This window comes from Protopterus annectens, chromosome 2.part0 (assembly GCF_019279795.1).
Source record: "Protopterus annectens isolate FY-2018-M chromosome 2.part0, PAN1.0, whole genome shotgun sequence".
NCBI classification, from domain to species: Eukaryota; Metazoa; Chordata; order Ceratodontiformes; family Protopteridae; genus Protopterus; species Protopterus annectens.
The window spans coordinates 577,403,789-577,418,019 of NC_056728.1; the positions used below are offsets into that span (position 1 = coordinate 577,403,789).

General features: G+C 39.8%; 1 protein-coding gene across 1 annotated transcript in view; it reads left to right on the plus strand.

Annotated features, from left to right (window-relative positions):
* The window catches only part of ERI1 (exoribonuclease 1), a 179,252-nt gene that overhangs the window by 40,818 nt on the left and 124,203 nt on the right, over positions 1-14,231 (plus strand). The window contains exon 5 of the mRNA XM_044060940.1: positions 12,150-12,259. Within this exon, the coding sequence (XP_043916875.1) occupies positions 12,150-12,259 (110 nt within the window). The remainder of the gene's footprint in view (positions 1-12,149; positions 12,260-14,231) is intronic.

Consider the following 14,231-nt stretch of genomic DNA (forward strand, 5'->3'; position numbering starts at 1 on the left):
AAATGTAAAATAAAATAAATAAAAAATAACTTGTCTTTTAATATATCAGCATCACCCAAGTTCACAAAACACTTTTTCCGGAATAGTTCCTTGTGATAATGTAAAGTCACTATTGTAACATTCCATAAAGTGAACAGCCACTAACTCTCTTTTTTTTTTATGTTATGTCCCTAATGTGTTCCTGTAACCAGGTTCTAAACATTCTTTTACTTTCCCCAATATATTCCAGGTTACAGGGACAACGAAGGGCATATATAATCCCCTCAGTTTCACATGAAGGTAACCCCACAGAATCAAATTTATTATTATTTATCCTCTCAAAACCTTATACTACAATTTGGCACACAATGCAATTCCTACAAGGGTACCTTTAGATCTCAAAACAGAAACCAAATTGTCTTCAGGTAACATAAAATATAGTAATATATTTAATAAACTTTTGGAACTTTTGCTAAATGTATAAACTATACACCAGAATTGATGCCAGCAGAGTGTATATAGTCATTTAGAAGAAAACTCAGTCATGGCAGTAGAACAAAAGGGTAACAAAAGAAAGTTATGGAACAAAGGATCATTTCTTAAGTAAAGTCTCTGTGTAGAATTGTAAAAAAGGGGAAGAATTTTAACATGGTATGGATAGACTACAAATACATTTGACAGCATCCATATTCATGGATAAGAATGCTTACAAATGTGTAATATACTCCCCACATTGATCGATTACATTATACGGACCATGAAATGGTAGCAAATCACTTTGCAGCTAAGCCATGATAAAGGACAAATTATTATCTCTGGGATAAAAATTCATAGGGGGATATTGCAGGGTGTCTTTCTCACCACTGCTCTTTTGTCTTGCCTTTAACCGATTTAAGCTGTCTGTTTAATGGATTAGGTCATTGCTACAGTTTGGCTCCTACAAAACAAAGTAAGATTTCATCTTTTTGTGGATAATTTAAAACTGCATAGCTCATCAGATGAGGACCTGAAAGCACAACTGCAAGTGGCCAAAACTTACTCAGATGATTTGAGAATGTAATTTGGTCTTGATAAAATGTGCAAAAGCAACCTTTAAAGCAGGAAAGCTTATAGCACCAAGAAAATATCAGTCTGGGACAGGAATGTGGTAATAAAAGAAGTGAGTAAGAGGGAGTGTATACATATTTGTGAACTGATGAAGGGTCAACAATAAAAAATGAACAAATATGAATAAAGCTTGTTAAGGAATATTTTAGAAAACTAAAATAAATACTGAAAACAGCTGTGACATCTAGTAACAAAGTCCAAACTATAAAGCAATTTGCCGTTCTTGTTCAAACTTAGTTTTGGGGTGATTGACTAGCCCCAAGAGGTATTGGATCAGTTGGACAGGAAAACAAGAAAAATGCGTCATGTTTATCAAATGATTTATAAAAATTAGTATATACCAAAATTATACGTTTCCCATTCTGAAGGCGGCATGAGCCTCTTTGAAATTGATTACATATATCGATCTGCAGTTGTAGGACTTGCACACATGTATGCTGACCTCATAGGATCCAAGTATAGAGAATGTTTTAAAACATGAGGCGAATAAGTATAATTTCTCTCCTTAGTTTAGCAGAAGCATTTCTGTGTCAATTGGGAATAAATTGAACCGGAAGTAGGTAAAATCAGGTTGCAACTGAATGTGCCAAAACACAAAAGAATACAAGTTAAAGGATCAGATGAGAGGGCAAGAAATGTGGAAAATGCGTAAATATAGTTGCAAGTGCAGAAAACAAATGGAATGTCCTCACATCGATATGGATCTAATGTGGGAATGGTTAAGGAGAGGTGAGTTTAAACCAAAAGGCAAAAGGTTAATACTGGTGACCCAGGATATTGGACTACATACGTGTTGGTTTACAAAGTCTATTGAACATGTTGGAGAAACAGAAAAATGTAGGTTTTGTAAAACATCTTGTTGCCAAGTGTGATACGCTATTGGCAGAAGGCCTGTATACTAAAAAACACAATAATGTGGCAAGACTGTTACATTGGGGATTGTGCATACATTATAATATTGAAATAGCTGAGAAGCATTGAAAATGTAAACTGCAAAGCATTATAGAAAATGATGTTTATATCACGTAGGATCACCTATTACCAACGGCTCAAAAATAGATAAGAGAAAACCAGCTATAGTAGTCTAGGAAAAGAAGACAAAAGTAATACTGATTTATTGAAATTGCTGCACCCATTGATTAGTGTCTTACATTCAAAGAGACACAAAGTCATAAAATATCAGGATTTGCAATAGAAATGAGGGCAATATGGAAGAAAGATACATAGATAGTTCCAGTAGTAGTAGGAGCAATTGGTCTCTTAAATATTTATTTTACAGGTGTATTTAGATGTGCTACCAGTGCATGTAACTCAATATGAATTGCTGGAGGAGTCCATTCTGGCACATTGCTGGTGCTGTTTAGAGCACTTTTGGCTAATATCAAAGATTGAAACAATACTAATTTCATGAACTTTAGTCATACTTGACTTACCATAATGGAAATGGACCCCATTTCTATTAGAAACCCAAAAGTGTTGGAGAAATTAAAGTGATTCTCTTGGTAAGCTTGCACATGACAAGGCTGCAGGTTGTACTGTTGCACATGCACACACCCATCTCTCTGCCACCCTGCATTAAGAAAGAGCTGTTATGGTGGACAGGACAAATTTCTCATAACTGGAGGTATCCTTCTGGATGGAAACAGGTACTCGGACTCAAAACAGACTCCTTGGACACACTACATTGTGAACTCATGCAGGTAAACTGAGAGTGCAGGAGGCTTTTGACAAGGCATACATGGGAAAAAATATAAAGGAGACGATGGCCATATTACTAGCAATCAAAGCCTTCCAATGCAGCTTGCAGCATAGAACCATGCAAATCATGATATGCAATACCACAGGAATGTGGTGTATTTACAAGCAATGGAGGAATCTGTTACCTTCTATGCAAACTATACAGACTTGCAATACATGTGTTGGAAATGGCACAGGAGGCAAGTGTAACCAGACACCGAGCATCCCATCACAGAAGAATATCTTAGCAGGCCATCTGAGTGGAGCAAAACTAGACCCCCCCTCCCCCCAACACCTGCATGTTACAATGGTAAGTTGTGCTGATGTTGGTCCACAACTGGGGTGTGCCAGAATAGATTTTTCTGCTTATCTAGAAAAGACAGCTGAAAAAATATGATTACAGGATATCCTCCATGACAGATGCCTTTTCCATTCCGTAGGCAGATGTATATTGGTGTGCTTTTCCAACCATACCCTTGTTCCCAAGAGTGTTGTAAAGAGGTAATGGAAGAAGGCCCAAAAATGTTACTGACAGCACCATTTTGGCCCAGGCCAGTATTAGCTCTCTCTTCTGCTGAGCCTAGCAGTGGAAGAGTCTGTTTTGTTGTCTCAGCTGGTGGATGTCAGAACAGGAGAGTTGGTCATTTGGTCATTTATTCAAGCTTCTGGACTTTAAGGCTCACCCCTTCCAGGCACATATTCCCTGAAGATGTACTGCACACTGTGAGGGAAATCAGGAAACTCATTACTAGAAAATCTTGAATATCGAAGTGGAAAAGTGTCTCCCACTGGTGCTGTGACAGAAAGATCCAGTAACAGTGCAGATCTGTGTAGTCCTGAGTTAGCTGTGAGACCACCTCATTGCTGGATGCCATTAGTTCCTGTTGCCGTCTTCCACTCTGTCCCAAGTCTTCACCTGATTGTCTTCTGCTTTCTTGCACATATGCCTGAACCACCGTAATCTGTTTCCTTTGACCTGTTATATAATTTGAGCTACTTTGGCTTCTGCCCTTAGGTCCTCATTTCTTCGTTTGTCCCATAGTGTGCATCCTACCACCCATCTCTGGCACTTCATCTCTGTCATCTCTAGCTTCAACTGCTCTTCTTTTACTGCCCAGGTTTCTGTACCATACAGTAGTACTGGTTGCACTACTGTATTGTTCATTTTACTTTTCTGCTTCCTTGGCATTCTTCTGTCATACACTACCCCTGCCACACTGTGCCAGTTGACTGCAGCACTTCTGATTCTGGCTTTGACCTCCTCATTCAGGCTTCCTTTCTTCTCAACCATTCCTCCCAGATATTTGAAGCTATTAACCTGTTCCAGTATTTTTTCTTCTATTTTAATTAATTAGCCTCTGCTGATTTTCACCATTTGCTGCCATTACAACGGTCTTAGCTGTACTTGTTTCATCCCCTGTGCCTTCAGTTTTGCATGCCTATCCCCTCCCCTTTGCTGAAGTTCTTGCTCAGAGTCTGCCTGTAATGCCACATCATCTGCATACAGCAACTTTGCTGACCTGTCCCCTCTGACCTGTTTGCTAATGTAGTCCATCACCAGTATGAACAGTGGTGTGCCCGGAGCTGGACCCTGATGCGCACCCACACCCATTGGGGACCTCTTTGTAAGACCAAACACTTTTTGTACTCAAGTCATTGGGTCCTTGTACATAGCTTGCACTAATTCTACCAGTGTTCTGGGACTCCAAACCACCAGACTGCCCAAATCCGCTTTCTTGGGACCTTGTCATATGCTTTATCCAAGTGTAGGAATGCCCAGTTGGCCTGTTTCCTCATTTCTAGGTTCTTCTCAAGTATCTGTCTCACTGCAAACATTGGGTCTGTTTGTGGTCCATCCTGATCTGAATCCAAACTGCTAATTTCCCATCTTACTTTCTAGTACTATTCTTTTATCAGTCACCCTCACCAGAACTTCCATGCACTGTGACAGGACTTTGATACTTCTATACTGCCCACAGTTGTGAATGTCCTATTTGTTTTTGAACACTGACACTCTTTTTGATTATTCTTAAGTCATTTGAGATGCGTCTTTCTCTCCATACTGCTATGAGTATCCTCAGGAGCCATTTTCCCCCTACTTCTCCTCACATCCTGATCATATCTGCTGTGACCTCATACGAGCATGCTGCTTTCCCTTACTTCATTTTACTTAGTGCTGTTCTTACTTCTAGGGTTAACTCCTCTTCTCCACCGTAGGCTGTGTCTGTGGCAGTACAGCTTCAGTGGAGTTCTCTTTATTCAGAGGCGGCTGAAAGTTCTCCTTTCATCTGCCTTTAATATCCTGTGGAGTGGTGAGCAGGTTTTTGCTCTCGTCACTTATGAAGGATGTCTGATTGTCTTTTTATCTTTCTGTGTTTTCCTTACAGCCCGATAGTTTCTTTGCGCCATCTATTGAGTTACTTTCTAGAAGTTGATAGAGTGCCTCTGATGCCTTGCTTTTTGTTAATGCAACTCTTCTCTCAGCGTCTGTTAGCTAACCAGTATGCCTTCCTAGCCTGTTCTGTCTTTTCTATCTCCCACTTTTTCTTGTATTTATTTTGATGACTTCCTGGACTTCTGCATTCCACCACCAACTTTCCTTATGTACCTTATTTCCATACCTAGCTCATCTGTATATCTGTTCTGTAATCCTCACGCATACTGTTTTGAGGCACTGCCATCGTTCTTAAACTCCACCTATTTCCTCCTTTTCTTGAGGTGCTAGAACCACGAGTAATTCCTTGAACTGTTGTGCTTTCTCTTCAATCAACTTCCAGCTCTCCAGCCTTGTCTCTGTTGATGTTGAAGCCTTTCAATGACCACTGCTTGTAGCTGAGTGTGGCAACCAGTGATTTGTGCTGTAGGTCAACTAGAATGGCTTCACCTCCTTTATTCCTGTTTGCCCCACCCATGTGACCCTGGCAGTCCTCCTATCTTGTTCTGTCTGTCCCAATATATGCTTTCAAGTCACCCATTATCAACAGCAATTCCCATTGTCCTGCTTTATCTAGTAGGTCCTGCAACTGCTGTCTGAATGTACTCTGTTCCTCACTATCACAACCCTGGCATGGGGCATAGGCTGAGACTATGAATACTGCTCTATCATTACATGGGAGTCAGATTGTCATGAGTCTGTTACTACTTCTGATGACATCCCTCACGGTCTTGTGAAGCCTCTCCCTCACCACAATTCCCACACCATTTCTAGTTTGTCCTTCTCCTGAGTATTAACCTCTGGATCCCAAACCAAGTGGCTTTGCTGCAGTGCTCTACTACTGTTGTCTCCTGCATACAAAGAATGTCCAGCCTTCTCCTTACCATCACATCATCCACTTCAAAGTCTTGTCCTGTCAGTGAACCATTGAGTGTGACTGTTCTTAGTCCATGTTTGGCAGGTTGACTGGTTTATGTCCAGCTTTTGATCAATAGAGCTATTCCGGATAACTCAAGCTGAGCAACTGGAGTTCAGACAGCTAATAACTTATTGACTCAGGGCTGCTGGGCTTTATGGCTGGCATTCACTGGCCACTAGGGGCACATGCATCCTTTCCACTGTTAGCATGGGTCCTGGCGTAGGTTTTAGTAGGCTGGGTCCTCAACCTAGTTATCACTGACAAATAGCTATGCCCATTTTGGAGATATTAGATCAACACGACCAGATCACCTAGAGACATAGTTTTACGCTGTTGAATGGCTAGTCCTGCAAATGCGCGAGGCCTGTGATCCGTGTTTTCATATTTTTAAGATACTGAGGGTCAGTCCTGCAATTGCGCGAGGCCTGTGATCCATGTTTTCATATTTGTAAGATACTGAGGGTCATAGTAGATAGCCAAAGTGGTTTGTCTATACAACTTTCCCCCATAGGGTGCCATCTAGCATTGGTGCTACTGCTGCTCACAGCTCCATTCTTAAATTAGTTTGAGACAGAAACACTCAACATGTATATATGGGAGTGGGAGAAACCCTATAGAGACACAGAGAGAACATGCAAACTCTAAACAGGCATTGGTTAGAGGTCAGGATTGAACTTTGTACCTTACGCATAGGAGGTGAACATGTTAAACATTACGCCAATAGTTGGTTTCATTTGCCAACTGGGCACGGGTATGTTTTTGGTTAAAAAAAAATGAGTAGAAGCATCTGGATTGTTAGACAGAGTTTATATATCTTATCTCATTATAATTAATAACACCCACTAATTTCATGTTTCAAAACATAAGGTTTCTTGTGCCTGATTTTTACAGTTCTTACAGGTGTATCCAACTTGATGTTCATTAGTTCAGAGATATTTTAGTGTGAAAAAACATCTTTTTTTCTTGGTGTCTTAGGAATGTAATGATCCCAGCTAGCTTTGAATCATTTGCAAACTTGGATACCCAAAGCTCCTTATCACTAGGCATAGTGGACATAATTACATCAAGCTAAAAATATCACAGATCCCTAGGATACTCCTCGGTGAACCTCAAAGCATCTTTTTTCACACTTGACTATTTTGATGTTAACCATTCAGTAATCCGTTAGATGTCACATGAATTTATGTCCTAAACTTGCAGCGTTTTAACAACTGGGTCATGTGGGACTGTATCAAAAGCTTTACTCACATCCAAAAACAGTACATCCACTAATAGACCACTGTCCATTGCTTCAATGATATTTGAATACAAGTTGGTCAAATTTTAATGGACTATCTTCTGTAAATAAAACCATGTTGTGAAATATCCTCAACAGGGCACTTATCTACCTCAACGTGTTTCCCTAGAGTATAAGCCAAGCTTATTGATCTTTAATTTTCTGGAATGTGCGTGTCCCCCTTTGTCTTCCAAATTAAAGTTGCATGACTTTTAGTTATATTCTTGTTAAATAAATAATGCAGGGGATAACATGGTCCTATAACACGGTCCTTACTTTTATGTGCAAAAAAAAAAAAAAATACCCATTTAATCTGTAGGACCCAGTGTTAGTAGGATTCTTAACTTTATTTATGGGTCCTCCACTCAATCTGAATTTTGTAATGTTTTGGTAAGACAAATTGAAAAAAAAATACCTTATGTTGCCCAACCGCTGTAACATTTTTAGAAAGTACGTTAGCCAAATACTGGCTACTTTTTGCTCGTCTAAAATCAGGACATCACCCTGTTTAAATACTAGTTTGGTTGTGCTGTCATTACCATAACTTATCTGTTTATGGAAAGTTTTTGTCTTTTATCCATCGAATCTTTAGCTAAATGTAATGCGCATGTCCTTTTGTATGTACTAAAAATACCTCTCAATCTCTTGGTGCAAGCATTCTGGACAAATCCAAAAATTAGGGTGGGTGTAAAAGCCCAAAATTGGGGACTTATTTCTTGCTCTTATAAACTAAAAAGTTGAAAGAAAAACAGTTTTTTGCATTAGCATGCATTTTCTGAAGTATCTAAACTCTGAAATTCTCAAATATTTCATAATTTGCTGAGTTCAGTCTTTAATAATTTGCCAGACTACACATACTATGAAGGAACGGACCAAAAATAAGACAAAAATCCATACAGACTGTGAAATTCTCAAGAGCTGAAAGGTATGTACTTGACCAATCCCTTGTATTCCTTCTGAAAAGTGATTATATCTTTGATATTTTGTAGTAATTTGGGGAATCTTAGTATTCACCCAACAGTCTTCTTTCTTCTGGCATATTTCATCAAGCATCTGTTCCACCAGGGGCACATAATTCCCCTAGCTTATGGTCTCTTACTTTGGTACATGTTTACAAATCAGACTTTCCATTTGTTGTAAAATATATTCCAGCATGCATTTGGGTCTTTTTCAGCAAAAGTGGCCTTTCAGTCCCAAACCATTAGATCTGACCTAGTGAATAAATAGTTAGCACCATAGGATTTCCGCACATTCTCTTCATTACAACCCATGGGCCTTGATTCCATCATTAAGCTCTGTGCAGCTCTGGCATGCTTGGGTTGCCCTCAGACTTCAAGGTCCAAAGCAGCTGGTGTCCTCCCATAATCTGAAGGGATTTTAATCCTAAAAGAAATATTTGTCTTCATTCTAGCCCTAAGGGCTTTCTGAATTATTTAGCAGTCAGGAGTCCTGAAAGTAATCACAGGTAATGCTGGGGTGATCTAACAGTTAACAAACAAGATGAGAACCACTTGTACCAGTTTGGGGGTTCCGATGCGATTGCTTGGGACATAACCTGTCATGACCTTTATCTTTAGTTGTCTTGTATACCTATACACCTAAACACAATAGTAAGCTTAGTGAACAGATCCAAGGCTTGAATTTGAGAGGGGAAACTGCTTCCCATGGTTTTCCAGGCCTTGTTTACATAGAAGAAACGATGGATTTGTTTTTTCCTTATAGGAGAACTCACCAAGTGCTGTTTCATTTAATGAAAAGAAACATGAATAGTAAATGTGATCTCTATCACCTGGAAGAGGGGTTCTCTATATTGCTTCCTATCCATCCCCTGATTACCAAAGTGTTGAAAAGTTGAGAAGGTATGGGACAGAACTGTGGTACCCATAGTCTACTACTAGTCCTACTAACCAGCGAAGGACCTCCCACACACTGGTGTGCCCAAGTCTCAAGATCCTAAATCTAGTAGCATTGATGGTCTCCACTTGTTTCTCTTTTTAAGGATGATCCTGCAAAAGACAAGAAGAACTAACACTAGAAAATGTTCTTTCTTTTTGTCATGTACACCAAGGTGTATCCTTCCTACCGAGGATCTTGGATCCAGAAGTTGTAAAGTATCTGTCACAGCTTTTTAGTAATAACCTTTCCTGTACTTCATTTAAAGTGTATCCTTATACCATTGAAACTTTCCCCCATGGACCCTCCCTTCTTAGCCCAAACTGAGGTGAGTCTGCTTAGTCCAGTTCTTACATCTACATTGGAAGCAAGCTCTTCACCTTAGAACCATAATTTCATGCTGGAAAGTTAACTCTTCCACTCTTCTCTTGAGCCCATTTCCATGGTAGTTTTAAGTCCTTGTGATGGAAGACCTTTCTTTTGTTTGCTATTGCCATACCGTGGAAGAGCTCTACGCTTCATGCTGTGGTGTGTAAAGAGCCATACGTAGTTTTTCACAAAGGTGGAATAACCCTCAGAACTAACCTTTTCTGTCATTCTTAAGGTGATATTCAAACTGGCACTTAATCAGATTACCCAGCTTTCAGTCTTCTATCCTAATGCACTAAACAAGTGTAAAAGGATCTTACAGTTCTAGATATTCACAGGCAGATTATGCATTATTTGGAAGAACTGAGGAGTTTAGGTAGTGAAACAACACTTTGCTTGTTGTAGAGGAGGTAAATAGACATTTAGTTACTGTTCAGTTAGACTAACAAACTGCATCGCCTTTTGCTGTGAGAGTAATGTAAAACTCTTGGAGGGGCTGGGCAGAGGCCACTCAGCCAGAGTAGCAGCAACCATGACAACACAACACTTTTTAATAATGTTATGAACTGAAGAGTATCTTTGAGGCAACCTCCTAAACTACAGTGCACATCTCTTCCAGGTATGACCAACTGGATCTTCAGTTACGTTGCAAGATAGGCTTTGCTACAGTCCTTCTGCAATGGATGCTTTAATCTGCTCCTTCCCTTGTAAGCAGCTATTGTTTTAATACTATTCCCATGGATGTTTAGTTTTACTGCACCAATGACTCATAGGATGAACATAGTAAAGTTCTGTGAGTGTTAGCACCATAGCTGTAAGTGTCCAAGCAGAGTCATTGCAACAGCATAGAAGCATAGACTCCCACCCTTCTGTCTTTTTCTTTTGCCAGCTGTGTGCTGTCCTCTGCCATGTGAAGACATGATGCTGGAAAGGCTAGACATTCAGAACAAGCAGTAAGGCTATTAATTATTTGTCTTCAGTGGGTCTTCATCAGTATCTTAGGTGGCCCACTTTGAATGTGCCTGTTAAGGGGGGAAAATATATCTGTCCCCTAGGGTTTTACAGGCCAGGAAAAGGGATGCTTTTGTTTGCCTCATGACAGTGAATACTTGCTGGTAACTGTCCCGTGGACACGGAGCTAAAAACTGTACAGGCTGATCTCCTCTCTTTTACCTGTACTTCAGCTGATATCCATGGCTAGAAGAGGAGTTTAGCCTTGTGCTGCGGAACTTCACAAACTCATTCTGGAAAGTGAATGGTCCACATGTGACTAATTCTAAAGACTGGTGAATTGCACTATAGCAGTGACTGTTAAAATCTGCAGTTGTGGTGAGTATACTTGCACAGCTGCACTCTTACCATGTCATTTACTGTTGAAAGAGGATCCTTCTTGATGGATCAGAGGAGACCAGTGCCCCTAGCCACCTCCAGTGTAGGGTAGGTCGTAAGTCAAGCAAAGTATGAACTTGTGTATCATTTTGTTATGATAGGGATTCAGATCCTCATTCTGATTTCTTGATTTGCAGAAAGGCAGTTGTTGGGAGCACAGGGACAGGGGCAAACTGACAGCTCAAGAAGATGAGCAGTCATGTGAAATGACATGCTTCTTAATATGCACCGTCATCCCCAGGTATGGGAACTCCCAAAAATGATGGGGAGCTCTAATTGTTGGAAAAGGGATTATCTAGCCTTTGACCACTTAAGGAGGGTCCATGTCATATGTCAGGTAATGCTGTAAGAACATATTTGCTATCTTTCATTCCTGTTGTGCAGTGAAGAAGCTAAATAGCTTATGAGTAGTATAGAGCTGCAACAAAAGGGAAAAAATTGCCAGGTAATGGTTTATTTTGTACATGACAGTGAAAGGATCATTTTAGGGAGGAGAATTGTAGTAGTTGTATTTAAGGTGTTATCTTTTAAAATTCGTGCTATTATCCTCACAGTAGTCAAATCACTGGGATTTTTGACTACTGCTTCTGACATCTACAGCAAGTGTTTGTAACTCTTTAGCAAGGTGAAAATTCTACACATCAGGAAGATTTATTCTATTGCTACTCTTCAGGTAGTCTATTCAAGGCATCGTACTTCCAGCATGACTTAAATCAACTCTTCTTTCATCTTTGAGAATGTTAAACTTGATGAAAAATAGACAAACCATGCAGCTCCCCAAATGTTGGTGGGTTTAATGAAAAAAAAAATCTGAGGGGGTAGCTCGTCCTCAGAGCTACTCATTGTAGAAGAGATAACAGTAAAATTGAAGCAAATCTGTAATTTCAGATGTGTATCTGATACTTGTAGAACCTACATACTGTAGAGTACAGAGGAGGCAGAGAACGACTAGTTTGTGAACACACTGCATTTTTATGTACCCCTCAACCATCCCTTTAAGAGACTGTAAGCAGTCTTTGCTCTGATTTATTTTGTTTTTTTGATAGGACATTGTTGACAAAGCTGACACATTTCCTCAGGTGCTGCAGAATGTTATTGACTGGATGAAGAGCAAAGATTTGGGAACCACCTACAAGTATGCTATCCTAACGGATGGGTAAGTGATCAAATGTATTAAAGTTGAATTGTGTTTTACAAGGTGCTCTGATACAAAGTGTTTCTACCCCAAACAAAGCCAGGACATTTGTTTGACTTCACTTATGTGATTTCTGCCATTTGCTTAGAACATTGCAGTGCATAGGTGGTTCACATGCATTTTTCTAAGGTGGGTCTCATTACTGAAACTGTACCATGTTCACTAAACACTGTCAAAACCCATTCTGGATACTTCAAAATTCATAATTTTGGAAATTTGAACAGTACTTGCATCTTATTTTGGCACAACATTCACAGAATAACAAGTACTTCAAGTTTATTAGTGAGCTAGCAAGGACTTTCTAAATATTGATACATGTGCAGCGGTTAGCGTTGTCACCTCACAGCAGGAGGTGCTCCGTTTCGATTCTCGGCTGGGGTACCATCTGTGTGGAGTCTACATGTCCTCCCTGTGCTCATGTGTGTTTCCTGTGGGTGCTCCAGTTTCCTCCCACATTACAAAGACATTCAGTAGGTGGATTAGACACTCTAAACTGGCCGTAGGTGAGAGTGTATGTGCGAGTGGTACAAATGAACTACAGTAGCAGGGCTCGCCACCCGGCAGTGTAAACCTTGGCTCAAGATGATTGTCACTGCTGAAGTGACACCCCGACCCCATGTGCAAAAATGGGAAAAGGGGGTTGAGGATAGAGAAATGGTATAATTATAAAAATGCATGATTCCCCTCATTGTAAACACATTTTGAAAATTAGTAGAATACATTACTTGTATATAGACAGAAATGGAAGTAGTATTAGGTGTGACAGACAGAAAAGGGAATTTTATCTTGTGAGAGAGGCTTGGAACATTTATAGGAAGGACATTTTTCAAGACAATAGCAAAACAAAAGTTTGTGGACATTGACTTGATTGAGAATTGTACGAGTTTGTGAGAGAGAAGGAAATGCATGTTATGCAGAACAACAGTATTCAGAGGTTCACAGCATGATTTTGGGGAAAGATCCCCACAAAAGCACAAGTAGATGATGCAAAGGCCGGAGATAATGCATTGGCTGGAGGTCAGTATCGAACCTTGTGCATGGGAGGCAAATACTTTAACCGCTTCGAAATCTGGTCTCAAATAAACAGCCTCTGCAAGGCTCGAACCTAGGACCCTGTAGAGTACAGTCACAGTAGTTAACCACTAAGCCATCATAGCAGTATACCTGAGAAGTGGGAGAGGTTTTGATAATGAGAGTTCATAGATGCATATCAGAAGAAATTATCTATTCTGTCGCATCCTTGATGACATGTGACCCAGCTGAAACCACCCAAATTGCTGAGAGACGACCCTGATGTAGGTGCAAAGGGTGTCATAACAGTGATGCACATAAGCATAAGCTTGAACTTCATAGTGTCGGATGCTAAATACCAAATATAGTGGTACAGAAGGTACTAAATCTTAAATTGACAGATGCAAAAAAACAGCTGTGACAAAGTGAAACTCACAGGTTAATATAGATAAAAGCTAATATAACTACTGGTATGTTTAACTTGTAGAAAAGTGAGCTGTGCATGTTACTTCCTGTATGTAAATTCATTGTCTACCTGTGTGCATGTTACTTCCTGTATGTAAATTCATTGTTTACCTGCTAGGCATGCAAGAACTGCAAGTCCAGTTTTGCAGTATGCTGCTACAAGCTGAATAGTGCCCCAACCCATAATATTGCAGTCTTGGAGTTTAAGCGGTGTGAAAGGTGCAAACTTCTGCATTCTTTGCTTCAAATGTAGTTAAATAGTGAATGTATAAACCAAAATAATGCAAATAATCTGTGTCATGAACATGAAATTGCTCTTCTAAGAAAAAAGGAAAAGGTGATGATTTTGGGAGTGTTGAAACTGGACTGGGCTAATTGTTAGTGTTTACTAGACAGCTCTGTCTCAAAAAAGAAAGCAGACTGACATTTGGGTATGTTTAAGTTTCCCCTTTGTATT